The following is a 22,307-nucleotide window of genomic DNA, read 5'->3' as shown; positions in this document are numbered from 1 at the left end:
TTTAATCAATATTTGCCATAACTTCATAATATCAGTAGAGATTGCTGTTCTCTACAATATATTGTAAGCTACTTTTCAAATAGAAATAGAATAGGAATATATACCATCAATTCTTTCTGGGTAGGAAGTATAACTTAGTTTCAGTGCACCCAACAATTATAAGGTACCCTGAATATATAAAAGTAATTTCCATTTTCTTGATGTCATGAAGTCATGTAACTAGACTGTTTCATTTCTCATTTGACCAAAAATATTATATTGCCTAATACTAATAGAATTATTTTTGAATGGTCTGATGTTGTTAATAGTATTGTAACTTTAATATGTTTTATTGTAGCAGAAAAAGAAAACTAAGACTTTCAATCCACCAACTCGTAGGAATTGGGAAAGTAATTACTTTGGGATGCCCCTACAGGATCTGGTTTCACCTGAGAAGCCTATACCACTGTTCGTTGAAAAATGTGTGGAATTTATTGAAGATACAGGTAGGTTAGAAATGTCACACTGAGAATAATTTGATTGTTTTATTTTTAACTACTGTTTCTCTCCTGTATTAAAATTAAGTGCCTTCATAATCCAAACATTTTTTTGTCCCAAAACTTTGCATTTTGAAAGTAGTACAATACTTTTCACTTAGAATTGAATCCCTACAAGTATTTAGAAAAATTAACTATAGATGATATTTGAAAGATAATTTGTTTTCATATTGCTTTTGGAGCTTATGTTTGTATCATAGAAAATTATTGAGTGAACTAATGAAGATATTTGAAGTATTTTATCCTGGAATTAAAAATAGTTTCCAAAGTCTTAGATTATACTGCTGTTTGCTTAATCAAGAGGTATTTTGGCTTTTGAATGGAAAACTAGAAGTATTCAAAGAAACAAGTAATGGATTTTTCACTGTCTGATGACTTTTAGTTCTTGATATAAGTTCATTTTCCTTAAATTTTTTTAATAGTTCTTTTTAAGAGAACTATGAGAAACTCTTAACCAGTTTGTAGTAATTTATAGATTTACATGTCCTAGAGTGCTGTGATTTTAGTTGTATTGTTAGGGGAGTATATAAACCTCTTAAATATCTTCCCAAAAGGCTTGTACCTTTCTAGTTATTTTGCTGAGGAGGGGGAATGTAATGTCAGGATCTGTAATTTCATTGGTGTGGGGAAACTGATGAGGAACTCTACTTATTTAGATCTGGAACTACTCTGCAACTTACAGCTCTAGACTATTCTATTGGGAAAATTGACTTAGTCATTTCTAGTATCTGTCAGAGGCAGTACTTAAAATCAAGTATTTGGAATTTGAGACTAGCTTTCTATCCAAAATGCTGTTTCTTTCTCAAAAGTGAATGTAAAGCTTGTAATGCTAGTCAGCTATGAGTGTTTTATTTGTTTATTTTATTTTTTTGGGGGGGGTGTCTTGGAGTAATTAGGTTTTAAAAATTAATTGGTGTCAAAATTGGTTCTAATAAATTATTATGTCAATAATCAGCACTATCCCAATTCTCCCAAACAGAATTATGGAAAGAAATGTTTTATTTATTATAAAAAGGAAAAAGATAGTCATAGTTTTTTAAAAATTTACAGAACCATAGGAAATTCAGGAAGAAACAAAGATAGGACAGCTCTCAGCTTAATATGCTGAATTTATTATGTATACAAAGGGTAGATAAAAGAAATCCTTGGTTTCATGTGTGAGCCTCCTTTTCTACTCTTGCTTTATATATGAGCATTCTGTTTTTAAAAAATTAAATATTTTAAAAGGTTTTGATTTTTAAGGATTACTTATATTACAAGGTTTTAGTGAAGGTAGGACTTTCAGAGCATTTCTGTGGCCTAGTCTTTCTTTTGTATATGGAAAAACAACTGGAAATAACCATCACTACCAACACTGTACCCACCCAATGTATACCTCCAGTTATAACCAAATAAATGTTGTTGCCTTGTATGTTTAGCCTTACTAAGGAATAAACTTGCCCTTTTAATATGATGTCCTCACTTTACTATTTCTTCTTTTCTTTATTAAAGGAATAAATTAATGATTGAATGGTTTGTTTTTTTAAATTACACTTGCCTACTTTTGTTATTAAATGTTGTTGAAATGAGAACTCTAAATATTACTCAGATGAGAAATAGTCATTAATTAACATTTTGATAGGTTTTTCTTATGGCTAAATTGAAAAGGTCTTTTATTATTCAGACATGAAGTTTGGAATACTTTCTTGAATAGTTTGGTTACAAAGACCAAATAAAATTCAATTCTTTATTAGATTTATACAACCTGATTATATAACTTGCCGGTGTCATTTGAGAGTCACTGGAATGATTTGTTTTTGATTCTTATTGCATGTATTGTAATAATGTTAATGTATGTATATACTAGTGGCTATTTCTATTATAGAATAAGTCACAGGTTCTTAAATTTTTTTGGTCTTAAGATTCCTTTACACAAAACACTTTAGTTTAGGTAGATTATATACAAAGATATTTATGGGGTTACAGTATCTTAGTAATGATATGAAAATGATTTTGACTTTATGAATTCCCCTTCCCCCAAAGGATCACAGGGACCCCCAGGGGTCCAGGAATCACATTTTGAAGGTTCTTGATAAAGATGAATAATATTCATTTTCTTCTTTTTAATGGGATTTCAAATTAATTGATCTTTCTGAATTTCAGTTATGAATGTAAAACTTTACAAACTATAGTCATGTTAACAAGTTTTCAAATCCAGCATGAATTGTCTTGCAAATAGATATTTACACCTTATAAATTATCTTTCTCTATTTTCTTATTACTCATTCATTTCTAAACCCTTGTAATCTGCCTTTGCTTCCAATTCCAGTTTTAGTATCCTCTTCAAGATTATCATCAATCTCTTAATTACTAAATCTGATGGTCATTCTCTGTACTTATCCTGTTAGATCTCATCAAAGCTTTTTTTTTTTTGCAAGGCAATGGGGTTAAGTGGCTTTCCCAAGGCCACACAGCTAGGTAATTATTAAGTGTCTGAGGCCAGATTTGAACTCAAGTACTCCTGACTCCAGGGCCTGTGCTCTGCAAGACCTAGCTGCCCCTCACCAAAGCTTTTGATACTTTTGACCACCCATTTCCATGTATTGTTTTCATTTCTTTACTTCCCTGGCGTTTGTTTTCCATTGTTATTTCTACTACTTATTTTCTTTTTCTTTTTCATTCTCCAATTTTTTTTTTGCATGGTAAATTATTTTACTGAATGATTGATTGAATATTTTATCTTCTGGGTTCTCTTTTTTTTTTCCCCTCTAGTCTTTAACTTAATGATCACATCAGCTTCTTTGAATACAGATGTCACTTCTATGTAGATGATTCTAGATATGTATCCCTCCAGACCTCTATTGAACATTACTTTCTGGACATCTCTTCTCAAATGTTCTACAGATTCGCCAAACCCAGCATATAGTGATTTAAGTTTTCCAAATTAATTTTCTCAGAAAAATACTGTGCACCATATCCTTTACTTCTACCAAAAGTACTACCATTCTCTCAGTTTTTATTAATTTGTGACCATTTCTTACTCTTCCATCATCATCTCCCCTCCCCCCATTCCTCTTTATCACCAAGTCTCTGGTCTTATTCATTCTACCTCCACATCTCTCATCCGTCCCCCTCTACACACATACCTCTTAATTCTCCTGGTTTCCCACTTCCTTTCTCTCTCTTCTCCATTCCAACTTTGTATGATAAGCAAAATAGCCCAAATAAGTAAGTGTTCTGAACTTTGATCATGGGTGAGATGTAATTAATTACAAGAAACATACCTGTGTAGGAGATAAAGAAAGAGCAGATATTTGTATATTATTATACTATATTGTGATATTATTGCTTGCTTGTTATATTTTTTAACTTTGTAAAAAGTTTTCACTATACAAGGAATCTAAACCATTGATGTTAATATAAGGAACCTCATAGTTCCTATGCAGATGCAGATGAGTACTGTTTGTTATACTCTGTGAGGGTATACACTGGATTAAGGCCAATTTTCTGGAAGCCCAAAAATATATATGTTTAGAAATAAAGCAAACAACTCAGTAGCAGAGCCTCAAGTATAAAGGACTGAACCATTGTGACCAGGAAAGGATATTTTTTGTTCTCTAATGGTACTCAGTTACTGAGGCCCAGGGAGATGAGTCCTGCTACATTCAAATGACTGGACAGTCACATTTCACCTTTGCTTGAACCAGTCAGCTTTGGAATGTGGTCCTTGCAAGTATTTCTTTATAAATATGAAATCAAGGATACAAAAGTGTGTGCTTTTTGTCATTTTGCTTCTGAAGAGAGCAGTGGTGCAAAGGTAGGATGTGAAAGGTCCTTTTCAGTAGTAATTCAGTCTTCCTTGGTGAAAGCTGAGCTTGTGCATATTGGTAGTATGATAGCCTCTCCCCACCACACAAAACAGGGTTCTTCACAACTGCTTAAATATGTTCCTTAAAGCATAATCTATAATCATTCTCCTTTTCAAAAACTCTTTAGAGGTTTTCCACTTCATCTGGAATAAAATTGAAACTCCTGAGTCTTTCACTTAAGACACTACACCATCTGATTCATGCCTGCCTTTTAGTTGTTCTTTGATATAATTCTTTGCACAATCTGTAATCCAGCCATGCTGGACTACATTCCAACCACTCCCATTTGGACCACACACTTGACATATGTCCTGCTTCTGCACATTCTCGCAAACCATCTTCCATTCCTTGAAGACACACCTTTATCAACTGCCTAGTCTCAGAATATTTCCCTTTATGCTCAGCTCAGGTCTTACCTCCTGCTGGAGGCTTTTTCTTTTCTTTTCCTGGTTTCCTTTCTCACATCCCTTGTTTGTGCTCTCTCCCTTCCTGTTTTTTATATCTGTAGTGGAATGTAAGATCCTTGAGGGCAAAATTTTGTGATGTTAATGGACAGAAACTAGTAAGAAATTTGATGTAGTTGAGTTTCGTTTTTTTTTTTTGTTTGTTTGTTTGTTTCAGGAGTGTATTATTCTTCACTGGTACAGGTTGAAATACTTTCTTAACCTGTTCAATTTTTCATATATCCAAAGTGTTAGAAACCTTTTTCATTCTTTTAATATCTAAATTATCAGTAGCAACTGGCTCTCCATTCGTTCTTTCTCACTGCACGACCAACTTTCAACCCTTACTGGTATTTATTAGAACAAGGTGTCCAGACTGACTTTCAAGAGGCAAGCTTTCTTCCTTCTAATATGTTTTTCTCTCTTCTAAAACAGTCAGCCTCAGGACAGCTTTCCACTGTTTATTTTTAGATTTTTGTTATTGTTGATGTTTCTTTGAGCATCATTTCTTTGTCTCTCTTTTAAATTAAAAGGGCATGTAACTTTTCTATATGACTTCAGCTCAACTGGTTATTATTTTCCTTGCAACCTGCTCTCACTAGATGAACGACATTATGATTCAACATTTAACAGTGTGACTTTTGAAAGAACCTGAATTATTTTGCTTCAAAACTCAAGTATGTTAAGGTTAAAATGATAATGTATGTGAAATTTTTTTCTCTCCTGGATTGAAACCTCTTTCCTCCTAGTCCTTTACCATCTCCTTCCTTAATATTGTTTCAGTCATCCCCATCTGACACTTTACAGAAGTCTGTTTCTTCTTATAAAAATCATGAATAATATCCCTAGTTTCTTCAAGGGGAGTAACAGGAAGAGATAAAAATAGTATTTGTCTCTTAATAGGATATAAGAAGCAGTAAAAATTTTGTTGATTACAAGAATTATTAAAAAGCCAGGGTAAAGAGTTTGGTGAGGGCTACCTTTTTTTAGGCATCTGTTTGTATCCATATTTAAAGCCAAAAAAGTTGGTGAGAAAATTAGTTTAGAAATCTTGATTAGTGGGGCAGCCAGGTGGTAGTGGATAAAGCACCGGCCTTGGAGTCAGGAGTACCTGCCGGTCTCAGACACTTAATAATTACCTAGCTGTGTGGCCTTGGGCAAGCCACTTATGCAAAAAAAAAAAAAATCTAAAAAAAAAAGAAATCTTGATTAATCTTTTATCTAGCAACCTAAAAAGTGTTTCAACATAGGGGGAAAACACCAACTAAAAATTAGAAGACAGGGATTTTTTAATAATATTTTTTAAATTAGGGTGGCTAGGTGGTGCAGTGGATAGAGCACCAGCCCTGGAGTCAGGAGAACCTGAGTTCAAATGCGGCCTCAGACACTTAATAATTACCTAGATGTGTGGCCTTGGGCAAGCCACTTAACCCCATTTGCCTTGCAAAAACCTAAACATGTACATATACATATATATATATATATATATATATATGTATATGTATATATGTATATATATACATAATTTAAATTTATTATTCCGACTATATGCAAAGAGAGTTTTCAATATTCATTTTTCATAATCCATCTCCTTGTCAGCAAGTAATCTGATAGAGGTTTATATCTGTTGTCAATCCTAAAAGTGTAAAAGCCTTAAAAATATAGGGTTAAAAGAAAATGGCAGAAAATACAGGATTAGACATCTTAAAGTTTTATTCTTAGATCTTACCTCTAAACCTTAAGGTGAAGGCCGTTTCAAAAAAGAAAAGACTGCTCTGACTTGGGAAAGGAATTGATTTTTATAGAGGAAATAGAATAGGGGAAAATCATTAATCTCCTTTGTGACCTAACTATGAAAGTTGCACACTACCTCTACCCAAAACTATTCCTCAAAAGACTATTGTCCTTGGACAGTATTATTGGGTTTCTTCTTGTCTCTCCCTGGGAGGACAGTCTCCCAGCATCCTGTTGTCCTAAGTTTGTAATTAACATTAGGTTAAGATCTAGGAGTCTTAATTTCTAAATAGTTTGGCAAGGTGAACTAATGTGAAGACTGAGTACTCTCTTAAGAAATTAGTCTAAAACAAAGATTATAGTTGTGAAAACTTATTATGCTTTGAGAATGTGCAACTATGGCAAACATTTCCATATTAATCATGTTGTTAAAGATGAATCAGGGAAAAAACATAAAGCATAAAAGAAAATTTTAAAAAGAAAAATCGTATGTTTTGGTCTGCATTTAGACTCCATAATTCTTTCTTAGGATGTAGATGTTATTTTCCATCACAAGTCCTTTTGAATTGTCTTTTAATTATTGTACTGCAGAGGAGAGTGCATCATATTTGTTCATCGCACTGTGTTGCTCTTAATGTGTGCGTTGTTTTTCTGGTTCTGCTTACTTCACTCAGCATCAGTTCATTTAAGGCTTTTCTGAAAAAGACAGGAATTCTTGCATTGTGCTTGCCTGAGTCATTCCCTTTTATGGTTCTCTTTCCTCATCTGTATTTTGACTAGATGATATTTAAACTTCATTTTAGTTTAGATAATGGTTTTAAATGTTAAAAAGTTATCTGAAAAAGGAAACAATATTTTTTTTAAAAATTGAATGTAAGAGAATTTTAGGCACTTTTGCATTTAAATAATTTAATATTTGCAAAATAAGTCTATATAGTTTCTTATGATAGAACGAGTCTTATTTCCCCTTTTATGTAATTGGAAATAGATTCTTGTTTTATTTACTTTTAAAGATAAGAGGAAGGTCAACTCCATTGTATGAGTTTTTAATGACTAGGAGTATGGAAGGATTCCTTTAAAATAAAGCCTGGAAAAATCACTTAATTTCTTCTAACTTCAGTTTCCTGGTATGTAAAAGTGTGACTTTGTGTGTTATACTAGATGGCTTCCAGTCTGCAATCCTATGAAGTAATTTGCCTGCTTGTACTTTTAGTTCACCTCTAAGAAGTTTGCTATCTGTGATAGAAATTTTCTAAGTACAAATTCTCTAGTCTAAATTAGCACCCTCTCTCCTGGGATAACAGTAAATATAATCTGTAATTAAAATAGTAATTTATATTAAATTTGCTTATCCTCAAAACAGCATTATGAAGCAAGCAAATGTACCACACTATATTAATCCTACTTTTCACATGAAGAAATCTAATTGTGTGGTTAAAGAAATTTTGTGTTGTTTCATTTTTTGTTCATCTATTTATTGATATAATAAAATTGAGCCATAATTTACCAATTGGGTATCATGTACAGTGACTTTACACAATAGAATAATTTGCTCTAGCCTCAAAATTTTTATTTTTAGATGTCATTTGTAAGAAATTAATTTTCTTCTCAATCATTTTTTTCTAGAAGTCTAAAGTGATTGCACTATGCTTATTTATAAAATGAAACATGGAAGGATATTTAATTATCCACTTGCATTCATGGATAGACATATAGTAAACTTAATGAGAAGGAAACTGAAGTGCCTTCTACATCAATAACTCCTTCACCTATTAAGTAGTTAATAGTGCTGAATGTTGGCAAACTTTTTAAAAAATTGCTAATTCCCTTATAACATATAAGTGCTTTTTCTTTCAGAATACTTGGTTACTTAGAACAAACACCCCTAGTGATGAGAAAGAAGAAAATTTACTATATTAGCTTATTGAGAAATGGGGATGAAAGTAATAGCTCAAAGTATTGCTGAAACTTAAAGGATTACAGAGTATACTTCATTTTCAGAATTATTATTTTTTCCCCTTTTCCTAAATAAGAATTAGCATTCAAGAATAGTCTTATGTCTTACTTGCAAGAAAATAACTGATTTATCGGTTTAGACATTAAAGGATTTTCTTTTGGAGAGGGCGTTAATATTGGAATTAATGGCTTGAGTTCAGAGAAGGAAAATGAATAAAGATTTGAAAGGTGTAGGAATGGAGTTTGTATGTCAATGCTAATTGTTTTGGCTTCTCCATTGATAGAAGAGGAGTAGAGTAATTAAACCGGAGGATAGTTACTTGGCTCACCTAAATTCTGCTAACTCAGTCAGCAAACAGTAATTATCACTCACAAGCATTTTGTAATCCTTTGGGGAAAGTACCAGGATTTGATTAAAAAAAATTTTTTTTCTCTAAAATCTTTTATAAGAAAGACATGTGATAATTTGTGCCTCTGTCTGGGAATGTTTTGGGAATGGACACATAAAAGAGGAAATAACATTAAATATCCTATTGTTGAATAAGTGGGGTTGGGGGAAATCTGTGTTTGGAGATAATTTTACAAAAACACAATTGCAGTACAGCATGGATAGTGTTAATTTGTGTTTTTCTAATTTAATATACATCTTGCAAGGATCTAGTTCTATTTGAGTTAGAGATCACATTTTTAGAGGATAAAAAACCATCCAGACTCTAGTCATGAAGATCTGAGTTCAAATTCTACCTCTCATATATTGGTCAAGTATCATCTTAATGTCCCTCTCTGTCTCTAATCTCTTACCTTACACTGATGAAATCCCAAGTCTGAAGTACAATCATTTTTTTTACCTCTACTTCCTCTGTATATGGATCATAAATAATCAATATTATGTTCTAAAGGAATAAAAGAAAATTAGAAACTTCAGCATGGAGAGAAATGTATCATATCACAAGTGATTTGTGAGCACAACAAATTTAGTTGTCTAATTATCCACATTTAATTAAAGAAGCAAGTTTTCTGTAGTTAGGACTTTTAGTTCAGCTGTTGCCTATTCAGTATGTTTTGAAAGAAATAGGTGTCTTAAAACTTGTCAAAAGTTTTGAGATTCTGTGATCTTAAGTCATTTGCTAACAGAGCCATACAAGTATATTTATTTTTGTTCAGTTACATGTAACAAATTCATATAAGATAGCAAGTTTTTAAATTTCTTTTAAATTTCCAATTAAAGAAATTTGACAGCATTGCCTATTTTCTCCTGAAATTCTTTTCCAACTCTCAAAATTAAATGTTCTGATTTTCTTAATGGTCTAGGATTAAATTTTTATTGTGTTTGGTGTTTCTGAGATTGAAATTGACTATAATCTGCAGTTCAGCAGATTATTATTATTATTGATACTGAAATTGCTATGCTTAATTCTTTGTTTCAAAAAAGCAAAACATCTGTTGCTTTCCACATCTAAAATTAGTTATTACAATAGTATCAAAAGAAAAAGTTAAATCTTATGTCTTGGTTTGGCAATTTGAGAGTGGTACATATATTTTTAGAACACTTAGTAGAAGTAGAAGCTATATGACTGACTTGTGAATGACTGATGTCCAATGATGAAATGAAAGGCAGTGTTTTAGCAACCATATTTCTGCAGGATAGTCTTCATTTTAAGTTAAATGGAGTTGAATTTTAAATAGCAATTTAGTAGCTGCATAAATCTCCAAGATAATGGCAGGTATTATATATTCTTACTTCTCAGATAGCTAGAACTGCTATATTTATCATTTAAGAATGAATATGGTGAGTAGTTTTTTAAATTCTTGAATGATCCTAGAACTTTGGGGGGGGGATCTTGGAAGTGTGATGTTGGCAAAAATTATCCATAGTTACTATAATAGATAGAATCTTTCATACTCATACATACACACATATACATACTTACAGGTATTTTTCATTATAAAACCTTAACTAGTGACTATTATCATATCACAATAATATGATCCATTATTGCCTGAAATAAATTTTTGTTTTTTACTTTTTCATATGCAGTTATAATTTCCATTTCTTTTAAATAACCCCTTAAGATAACAAAGTAGTATTTACCAAGCATTTGCTACATGAAAGGCATATATAGGCATGGTGAAGAATCAAACATTTTCTACAGTGTGTAGTTAGTTATACAGTCTACAAATTTTATTTTTAAAAGTTTTGGTTTTTAAAATTGACTGTTAAAGCTAAAAGATGTCCTAGAATTAAGGAGTCTAACATTCAATTTATTTTGAGATGGTGTCAGTCAACTTTTGTCATCGTTGAAGAAAAGCAACATTCTTAAGTGTTGTTTTCTTTTTCTGTAAAAATTATTTAAAAAAATATTTTTTACTAGCTGTGTGGCCTTGGGCAAGCCACTTTAACCCCATTTGCCTTGCAAAAAAAAAAAAAAATTAAAAAAAACTTGTTTTACTTGGCCTAAAAGAAAAAAGTAAGAATTTTAAATTGTTTTCAGTTGCTTTCTTCACAACATTTTGAATACTAGGTAGGATCAGTCTTTAATTTCTAAAGGAACTTTGGCAATAATATGTTCATTTAGTAACTGCCTTTCCATAATAACAATTATTACACATTTGAAAATAGGAGTAAGAAAAATTAAGGTTTTGATCCCTCCTTCTTCATCTCTACTTCTTAACTTCCCCTCCTTTCTCTAAGTCTCAACTAATATTCTACCTCCTGTAAGAAGAAGCTTTGACCATTCCTTCTCATTCTTAGTTTCTTCCCTGTAAAGTTGCCTCCAGTTGATACTGTTTATTGAATACAATTTTTTGCCTTATTAGATTGAGTCCCTTGAGAACAAGGACTCTATTGACTTTCTTTGCATCCCTGTGGTTTGCATTGTAGTTTGTAAATAGTAGGCACTTATTAAATGCTAACTGACTGACTGACTGAGACTGCTTGATTTAGTATGTAGAAGAGAAGAGACCTAGAAAAGGTGAAGTGATTTACCTCATACTGGTGGTAAGTTGCAGTGATAGGATTTAAATCAAGGTACTCTGACTTAAAATCCATGTTTTTTCCACAGTTTGTAGATGATTTCTTCTAGATTGTTAATAGAAGTATAGCTAAAATAATGGACAGAGTTAATATGGAAGGATAGAATGACTGAGGTAAGTTATGACTGACAATTGAGGAAAAAAGGAAGCAGTGAGGAAATGCTGGTCCCTAAGATCTTAGAAATGAAGAGGGAGGGAATAAAACCCTAGTTTTGCTTGCTCCTATTTTCAAGTGTATTATAATTGGTATTATGGAAAGGCTGTTACTAATAGTTTTGATGGATTTTGTCCATAAGGATGGGGGAACTGGGAATGAAGTGGGAAAAGTATTGGATAAACTGAGAAATTGGTTCTAAAGATTTTTAGAAAGAAATTAGTCATCAAATTATAAATGGACTTAAGTTATTGTGGTGTTAACCTTTGTAGATGTTTTCTCCCAAGTTTTTGAGCTAATAGTATTTGGATCAAAGGAGGTATAGCCAAATGATAGAATTGGCCAGTGGCATATTTTCTTAGTTTGAGATAATTTATGTAGGTTCTTTATTTGGGGAGATAGACTTTTATGTAATTTAATTAATGAATCAGTTTTATGATTTTCTGACAAAAAGAGTTTTAGGTGTTTTCTTTTTATTGGGTTTCATTTTTATTTTTTGTGTTTCATTTTTTTCTTTAATACTTGAAATTTCTATACTTATACTAAGATCTATACTATGAGTTTTAAAATAACTTTTTTTTATTTTCCAACTTGTTTCTCAGCAATGTCAAATTTGTTTAAATAAAAATGCATTTTAGTTCATTTTTTTCTCTTGAAGAGAAATCTAATTTTAACAAAGCATGGTATTACCTACAGAAAGCTGACTTTGGAGAAAGGTTGACCCAGGTTTAACCCATCCTGTAACACCTTCTGACTATGTGATCCTTGGAAAAGTACTTAAAGTCTCAGTTCCTCATGCAGTACAATGAGACTATAGCTTGCAGAGCAATTTTCAGAGTAAATTAGCTCTAATTCAAGGAGTCCTATACAAATGAAGTACCTTCTTAATCCTAAAGGTGTGTATAGAAATGAGGAGTTGTTATAAGGTAACATTAGAGTGTGTGTGTGTATTTTTCAGGGAAAGCAAACCTGCTAGTATTAACTACAAAAAATTTATTAATTGTAGCTTTTGTTTGCTTCCTGTCAGTTAAAGGTAAACAGAGCTGACTTGTCAAATTTCTGAACATTTAAAATGTGTTTATTTCATCTCTGGAGTCTCTTTTCACCCTTGGTGTCAAATTCCTTCAGGTTCAGATTCATCAATGTTTTGTACACTTCACCTCTTTCTCTTTTGTTAAAATAGGAAAGGATTTTAATATCACTTGTTTATGTTTGCTGTGGAGAAGGAAATGGCAAACCACTCTAGTATCTCTGCCTTTTTGATCTGAGCCAAATACCTTCATGTCCTATTTTTTATTTAGTATTTTCTTTCTATTAACCCCATTTTTCTGACAACTTGGGAATTAATCCCTTTGTTTGGTAATCAAGTATCTGACAAAATAGTTTATGAAATGAGTCCTTTTTCCTGATAGTTATTGTGTTTTTTGAATTGTGGGTTATTCTTACTGTTGAAATTTCTTCTATTCTGTGTTAGGATATCAGTTTGTATCAGTAACTCTGCTTAAGAATATCTACAAGGAAATAAACCTCATAGCTTATAGTTTGTTATCTATAGTAATATTTTGCATACGTAGAAAAAGTTAAACTTTAATCTTCAGACATTGTACCTGGACAAATTATTCAATACCTCTGAACCTTGGTTTAACTTCCTCTTTAAAACAGAAGAATTGGGAGTTTATAGCATCTTACTCTGCTATCTGAAAGCAGCAAGAAATGATTTAACTAATTAAAACCATAGGGAAAGAAGGACTTCTTAAGGTTAAGGGGGAAAAAAAAGATTTCATGCTGAGTACATTCTCCCATTCTCCTACATTTAGAAAAAGAGGCATTGTATTTCAAGATTTGGCTTTCCTAGTAACTTTGCTATTCTCTTTTGATAGTGATTCAATCTGATTTCTGCTAAGTATAAATTCAGTCTTAACCTGCATACCAGTTTCCTGATAGTTAATATTTTTCTTGAGTGGATTGCATTTGGTTTTTCTTGACTGCAGGAATGGTTCAACATAAAGACTATTTATATTTTTAAAAATTACAGTAAGATAAAATAATAAAAATTGATGAAAAGACTTTTAACAAAATCTGATAACTATTTCTGTTAACACTAGAAAGCATAGGATTACCCTTCTTTAATACAATAAAACAGGGCTGCCCAATCCTACTTTTAAAAGTTTATATTGAAACAATAGTCAATATATTTTGATTTGCCATTTTAGTGAGAACTCTGTATCAGTTTGGCTTCATTTACTAAAGCATTTAGTAAACCCACAAGGGGGGCTGCATTTTGGACTGCCCTATAATAAATGACAGTAATAGTATTTATATATTGTTTTGAGGTGAATTTGTTGCTATTATTCCCACTTTACAAAGGAGAATGAGACTGTGCTTGACTCAATCCTGATCACATTGAAGTGGAGACCAAGAATGTGTGAGTTTTATATAACTAAGGACTGAAGACATGTTACACAAAACTAATGTAAAGCCAATCCATCTGTCATGAAATCAGGATTCATTAAAAGTAATAAGTGCTGTTATAAGAAATAATACAAGAATTTTGGCCAGTCTACAGAGATTTACAAATGAATTCAGTCAAACCCTTAAAGACAAATATTTATGCTACTTAAAAAAAACTCAGTGATTAAATAGGCATATTTACTCATTCTTTATGAAATTAATATAGTCCAATATCATATTGTATCTGGATGACATAGAAGAGAACCATATTTCACTAAACTAATTTCACTAAAGAATATCACTGAAAACATTTTAAATAAAATGTTGTTAGAAGTACTATAGCAAGTTATAGAAGCTTTATAATACTATTAGGGCAGCTATATGGCTCAGTGGTGGAGCACTGGCCCTAGAGGCAGAAGGACCTCAGTTCAAATCCAGCCTCAGACATTTAACACCTATTATGTCACCCTGGGGAAATCACTTGACCTGGATTGCTTTGCAAAAAGAAGAAGAAGAAGAAGAAGAAGAAGAAGAAGAAGAAGAAGAAGAAGAAGAAGAAGAAGAAGAAGAAGAAGAAGAAGAAGAAGAAGAAGAAGAAGAAGAAGAAGAAGAAGAAGAAGAAGAAGAAAACATTATATCAATTTAACAGAGAATTAAAAATAACTATGTAATATAGAGGCAAGAACAGATGATGGAAGATGAATATAAAAGCTTGATGAAGATTTATAAGAATATTGTCTATTGCTTGAAGTTTAGAATAAGAACATGTAAGTTGAGAGTAATGTTTTAGGTCCCTATGCTATCCTGAAGAATTAAAAAATGCTAACTTCCGTGCTCATATGTAGAGCAGTACCTGGTTTTCTTCATTTCTTTAAAATGGGGCTTTGATTTCTAGCAGCTTTAGAATAAAAAAATTGTCTAATACTTTTATCAGACTAGAGTATTAGAAATTACACAGAATTTTAAATTAAATTATCCTCCAATCAGATCCTAGTCCTGCCATTTTTTACCCATTTGACCTTAAGTAAACAATTAAATATTCCTGGACCTTGGTTTAGTTATCTGGATGGAATTAGTTGACCTCTTAAGTTCTTTCTTTCCAGATCTAGATCTGTGATCCTGTGTAGCAATATCATAAATGTTGTGATACTGATAAATTTTTTGCTTAAAAACCTTTCCCCCATCACAAACCACTAATAATATGCCCATGATTATTATATAAATTGTGTAATTTATTAAGTATAAAATTGTAAACATGAAAACTCCAAATCATTCCCACAAATACATTTTTATTCAGATTAGAAGTAAGAATTTGTATTCAGGGCGGCTAGGTGGCACAGTGGATAGAGCACTGGCCCTGGAGTCAGGAGTACCTGAGTTCAAATCTGGCCTCAGACCTCAGACACTTAATAATTACCTAGCTGTGTGGCCTTGGGCAAGCCACTTAACCATGTTTGCCTTGCAAAAACATAAAACCAAAAAAAAAAAAGAACAAAATTAAGGAACTGGACAAAATAATAATTAAGAACACTTCCAACTTTGTTTATGATTCTCTGAAACCTTTGAAGATATTTGATGATATTGAAACCTTTCAGATATTTGAAAATAGCTGTTATGTCTTTCATGCTTTCTTTTTCTCTAGACTTAGTACCTATAATCCCTTCATGTTAGCTTTAAATGTTTTTGAACACTATTCTGTTTACTCAATTCTGGATGTGCTTTAGTTTGATAATGTCTCTTTTTGAAATACTAGAGTGTGACCTTACCAGTGCAGAGCTTTTATCAGAATTTTCACTTTATACTTCTTTTTTACTCTAACATAAGACTGTTTTTCAACCATATCACTCAGCAAGCATCAACTGTATGCTTTGGTTGAAAAACAAACACCAAAGTCAATGTTAGGCTAAGTAGGGGGCAGCTAGGTGGTGCAATGGATAGAGCACTGGCCCTGGAGTTCAAATCTGATCTCAGACACTTAGTAATTACCTAGCTGTGTGGCTTTGGGCAAGCCACTTAACCCCATTGCCTTGCAAAAACTTTAAAAAAAAAAGAAATCTTAGGCTAGGTTAATAGTATTGGAAGAAGTATAAGAATCAATGATACTTCTTACAACCAAAAGAAGATTACCTTTTTAAAAAATCATCAACATTTTCAGAACCCAACCTTGAGTTTTGCGTCACTTAAGAGGGTTTGCAGACTATAATGTTACTCTCTACATATGTTCCTCTCCTAGTATATCAAAGTAAAATAATTACTTTCTTTTCTAGGAAGACTGGGGTGGGATAGAGAAGTCTTTTAAATTTTATAATTTTTTAAAAGTCAAAATCATATTTTTATCCTAATTCAGTCTCCTTTAGAAAATATATTAGCTTACTTTGAATTTTGTCATAAAATTATCATTTAGATTTGACAGATTTATTTCATTCTTTAGTAAATGTAATTAAATCTTAAGGGCTTCATTTTTTTCCTTGGGAATGATTTCCATTGGTATTATAGGAATCATGAGGAAGTGATTCAGTTTAAAAATATTTACTTCATAGATGGCTTTTCAAGAACATATTTATTCCATGAAATAAAGTATGTTAGCAGACAGGTTTTGGTAGTTAATGAGAAAACATAAGAAAAATAGTATAAGGTATAGTTTTCAATACTCTGGGAGAAATGCCAAGCATAGTTTTTCATTTTTTCCACTATATTTAAGATAAAATTGCGTAGAAAAGTAACTCCAGCTTGATTAAACTTAGTTCTGTAACATAGCTATGTAATTATTATTAGAAGTGTTTGAAATAATACCTTTTAAAAGATCTTTGAATTTTGAATTTAGCCATACTAACATTTATTAAAGATGTAACTATACAAAAATCAGTAAGCTAAATATAGCAAGAAGAAAGTTTAAGATGAGTTCCTGTTTTTGTGGAGCTTGTAGTGCAGTAGTTAGCTTCTTGATTAAATATGTTAATTTTTTATAAGCGACTTTCAGTTTATATATCAGAATTTATTACTTTCATAGACCTATTTTAAAATTCATTTTACTCTTTGACAAATCAAATACTAAAAATTATATACATCCAAATTAAAATTCACATTATTGATTTAAAAACCTCTCATGGAAAAATGTTTTGTTATATTTTCAAAGTATGCCATAACTTGTTTCAGAATTTTAAATATAGTTTTTATTTAGATAAATCTTTATGTACAGGACATTATTTAAATGTTATTTTGCTAAATATGTTTCTTTTTTCTTCAAGGTCTTTGTACTGAAGGCATCTATCGTGTTAGTGGGAACAAAACTGATCAAGACAACATTCAAAAGCAATTTGATCAAGGTAATGATAAATTACTATTTATAATAAAATCTAATACTGTTCTTTTTGTTTTAAGAATGATTTAAGTAATTTAACTGTTCAGTAAAGTAAACAAAGAAATTGAACAGTGAGACCTAAAAAAGACCATGGAATTTAGTTAGAAATCATTGTCACTTTCAGATCCATTTCTGTGCTATTTGATGAGTGGGTATTAGATGTAAAAGGCTGATCGTGCAAAAGTTTGATTAAAAAGGAACTGGGAGATAAAGTAGTTAGAAAAGACAGATCAAGTAAAGATTTCCTCAAGGGAAGGGATATATAGGTGGTTTTTGTTCATTTAAAAACAGTCGATCTCTAATTAAGAAAATAGCATAAGAACAGAAAACAAAAGATTTTGTAATCTTGAAATAATGGAATGATAGACTCTTGGTTAGAAATGAAAACACCTAAGAAAGACTTAGAAGAATGATTTTTCTAGAGTGTTGCAATTCTAATAAATAACTGAATCTAGTACATAAACTGAAAAAAAAAATGACGAAGGAGAAAACTGCTTTATATCCACCAGGCTAACTGCCATACACAGTATCCATAGTATAGGAAAAAGTTCGGTAAGATATGATCAAAAATTAGCAGGGAACAAAACACAGAAAAGTACACAGCACTAAAATCATGAGCCCCAGATAACTCAACCCAAATGTACAAGAATGGATTTAAATTAAAAACTAGAGATTCTAATGCCAGGAGGCAAATTTGTCTTAGAATCACTGGGAAGAATAATTTGGATAAAGAGCTTTATGCTGTGCTTATAAAATTTCCAAATGATACCAAGCTAAGATTGATAGCTGACACATTGAATGACAGAATCAGGATCCAGGGGTAGCTAGGTGGCGTAGTGGATAGAGCACTGGCCCTAGAATCAGGAGGACCTGAGTTCAAATGTGACCTCAAACACTTAATAATTACCTAGCTGTGTAGCCTTGGGCAAGCCACTTAACCCCATTGCCTTGCAAAAAAAAAAAAAGAATCAGGATCCAAAGGCAGATTGAAAGAATAGTGAACATTAAAGAGGAGAATTACTAGAAATAAAGTTCAGTCAACTTTCACAAATACAAAATGGAGGAAGGTTTGGCCAGTTGGCAGTTTTTCTGTAAATGCGTTGCTAGCTCAGTATGGTGGTATAGTATGTGATGTAGAGGAAGGACTGCTGAATCAGGAATCAAAGGACCTATGTTTGAAATTCTGCTCTTGGAAAAGTCAAATCTTTTGGACTCTTGAGTCTCAGTTTACTCATTCTTTTCCAGTTCTTCATCTATTATTATGTTTCCTGTGTGAACGGTATACAGTATGACATTCAGAACTCTTGTTTTAGTTTTCTTTTAAAAATGCCATAACATTCTACATCAGGGAGAAGATAATTCTTTTTTATTCTTTCATAGTCAGGCAAAGCATTACATTTAGTGGAGGGCAACCTAGATACTGAAGGGTCTCAAGATCATATAAGATGAAGTCTAGTTGAAGGAATTGGGTTAATTAGCCTGGAAAAGAGAACATTTAGGGGAACATAATAGCTTTTTCAAGAGTTTGTGTTTGTTTGTTTAAAAACAGTTGATCGTAAATAAGGAAATAGCATAAGAAGGGAAAACAGATTCTGTGTTCACAAAAACCTAAATAAACTTGTAATGTCATGTAGAACAGAAGTAGGAACAATGAATAAGATACTGAGAGGGAAATTTAGGTTTGATGTTAGGGGAAACTTCATAATAATTAAAACTTTCAAAAATAACTTAGGTTAACTGTTTTGTTGGGAGGGTGTTTCTCTCGTTGTAGGTCTTAAGTTTTAAGGTTTGAATTTGGTAATATTACTCAGCTCTCAAAGAGTTCTTCTCAGATTCAGATGAGATCATCCATGTAAAGTACTGTGTAAATATTAGCCATTATTATTAAAGACTGAATGACTACTTGTCCAGGTGTATTGTAATAATGATTCTTCTTCTGAATTGTGTTCTTTGAGATTCTCTTAGAACTCTTGAATTTGTGTGATTTAGAGACAAAACAAGTGAACATACTGTGTTAGAGAGGAGGGGAAATGTTTATCTGAGACCAGTAAGAAAATATGAATCAGTGTAAAACAAAAAAATCCAACAAAAACTAAACAACATAGCAATGGTATGTTTTATGCAGAGTTCAGTAATTTATGTAAAATGTATGTCTTTCAAAAAAAACTCAGGGAAAAACTAAATCAGACCTTTCACATTTTGTTACATTGATTCCTTTTCTGGAGGATGGATTCCTAGGGGGTAAGGAGAGCAAACCTATGATCTTATTGGTATGGGAAACTGAGCCCTTAATGAGGAACTTTCTTTACTAATGTAGAACCTTATCTTGACAGTAATTTAGAGAGTTTCCTGGAGCACCAGAGGTTAAGTGACCATCAGATTTACACAAGCCACTATGTGTCTGAGATGGGGCTTGAAATCATTTCTGACTTCAAACCTGCTACCTATCATTTCATTAATTCATAATAAATTAGAAAAGCAGTCTGTCTTTTAAGTGAAAACTGGATCGTATTTATTGTTGCCTTTTAAAATTCATTCTTATTTTTAATGACATTGAGATAGCAAAGTTATTCCATTTATAACTGTCAATCCTTATTAACCAAGAAGACAAGTTTTATAACCAGCTAATTCTCGATTGATACATAAAGACTTCTTAAAACAGTTTTGATAAATAACCAAATATAATTCTATTGATGGTTTCTCAGCTAAACTGATATATAGATTTACTAATATTTTTCACTTATTCTGTTGAGAAACATTTCATTTCTAGATAGCATTTTTTAACTAAAATAACCCCATTTTAAATATTAACATCTAATAATAGTTTTAAAGTCTTAATCACTTAAATTTAAAAGTATGTTGATATATTACAATATAAATTTTGAGTATTCTTTTTTTTTTTGGCTTTTTTTTTTTACAAGGCAAATGGGTTTAAGTGGCTTGCCCAAGGCCACACAGCTAAGTAATTATTAAGTGACTGAGGCCCGATTTGAACTCAGGTACTCCTGACTCCAGGGCTGGGGTTCTATCCACTGCGCCACCTAGCCACCCAATTTTGAGTATTCTTATGGAAATTTTTGCATTTTTTTGTTTGCATCTTTTTAGGATAAATAGGCTTTCAAATTTAAGAATTCTTAAAAGACATGTGGCAAGCTTGAATCAGCCTTTTTGACATATTTGAATGTTAAGTGGTAGTTCGCTTTATGCAAAGTATATTTGAATAGTTTGTTTAAAACAGATTTCCAAAAGCACCTTGTTTTCATAATACTTCGACTGTTAAAATTGTCATTTAATTTTTGTTTTGTAGATCATAATATTAATCTAGTATCGATGGAAGTGACAGTAAATGCTGTTGCTGGAGCTCTTAAAGCTTTCTTTGCTGATTTGCCAGATCCTTTGATTCCATATTCTCTTCATCCAGAACTGTTAGAAGCCTCAAGTAAGTAATAAACCTCTTATCTTTTGTGAATTATCCTGAATTACCAAATAGAGACATTAACTTTATGATATCCCTAAAAGATTTCTTAGAAATGTATTTTACTAGAGGATTTTCAAAAGTACTTAAATATATGCAATACAAAGTCATGTAGACATTCAAGTAATTGAATTCCTAAAAATACATTTTGGTCTCCATTATCTGAATTTTGAAGTAGTTAATAGCAGTCTCAGTTATCAGGTTTTTAAATTTTTTCTCTATGGCATTTTGGTATTTTTTGACTAACTGATAAATGCCATTGTGTGGAGAAGTCATGATTAATTTTTAAATTTTCTATTTTTTTTATATTTTTGTAGCGATTTAGCTAGTGTACATGTGTCCTTATAGAGACATTCAAATAATTGAGGCCATAAACTTCTGGGAATTTAAGGCAATTAATACTTAACATAATGAACTTCTCTACAGAACTTTGCTTAAAATAATTTTTACATGATGTGAATTTGATTGTGAACATGAGGAAAGGAGGAATGTAGGAAAGGGGACATATACCCATGAAGGAAAGGGGCTGGCATATAGTTCAAGGACATGTGACAGCCAGAGAGAGAAATGAGAGCAGAAAGAGGAACATGTTACATGTTAGGACTGGGTCCAACCACATTGGGATCTGGTCAGAACTGACACCAGTAGGGGTATGGGGAATACATGTAGAGGCCAGACACATTGACTTAGACAGTAGAGAATAGGTTATATTCAGAGTCTGAGGTCAGACTCACAATAATGGATCATGGACAGATGGAAGGATGGACCCAGCGTAGTTGGGTGAAGTAGGACAAATTGGATCTTAGTCTTGGAGGGCTTAGGCCAAGACCAGAATGGCAGGGACAGTCTTTCTGCATCCTTTCTCTTCAAAATTTGGTTGTTTTTGTTTTTTAGTAGTGGGGATAGAAGGCAATGAAGTGCTGTGAATGGAGAGGTAGACTGATCATAGTACTGTATTATAAAGTTAACAGGTGGTTTTGGACTGTAGATCTCTTTCAGAATTCTTTATGTTAAGTAAAATTTACATAATACAGATTTATGTAAAGCAAGAACTGTCTGGATATGGAATTTTTAAAATAATAGTGATATTTTTGACTTGATTTATCAGTGGTCTAATTTTTGTCTCCCATTTCCAAGATAGTTTGTATCTGGAGAGTTACTTCCATTATAATTCAGAGAATTGTCTCAGTGTAATGCATATGATCTGATTAAACCATTTGGTAATCATTAAATATAATATGTTAGAAAACATTTTAACCACTTGATTTCTTTTGTTGAAACTTGTTCAGTTTGAAAGATAAAGAGATAGCTAGACC

General features: G+C 31.9%; 1 protein-coding gene across 4 annotated transcripts in view; it reads left to right on the top strand.

Moving 5' to 3' along the window:
- Window positions 1-22,307, top strand: part of ARHGAP5 (Rho GTPase activating protein 5) — a 93,193-nt gene that overhangs the window by 59,440 nt on the left and 11,446 nt on the right. For 2 of the 4 annotated variants that reach the window (XM_074235352.1, XM_074235351.1), the window contains exons 3-5: window positions 338-485; window positions 17,404-17,481; window positions 20,824-20,955. In XM_074235352.1, the coding sequence (XP_074091453.1) occupies window positions 338-485; window positions 17,404-17,481; window positions 20,824-20,955 (358 nt within the window). Of the gene's footprint in view, window positions 1-337; window positions 486-17,403; window positions 17,482-20,823; window positions 20,956-22,307 lie in introns of those variants that run through there. The other 2 variants (XM_074235353.1, XM_074235354.1) reach the window with 2 other exon arrangements.

The sequence above is a fragment of the Macrotis lagotis genome, chromosome 4, assembly GCF_037893015.1.
Source record: "Macrotis lagotis isolate mMagLag1 chromosome 4, bilby.v1.9.chrom.fasta, whole genome shotgun sequence".
NCBI classification, from domain to species: domain Eukaryota; kingdom Metazoa; phylum Chordata; class Mammalia; order Peramelemorphia; family Peramelidae; genus Macrotis; species Macrotis lagotis.
This window is presented reverse-complemented; position numbering and strand designations above follow the sequence as displayed.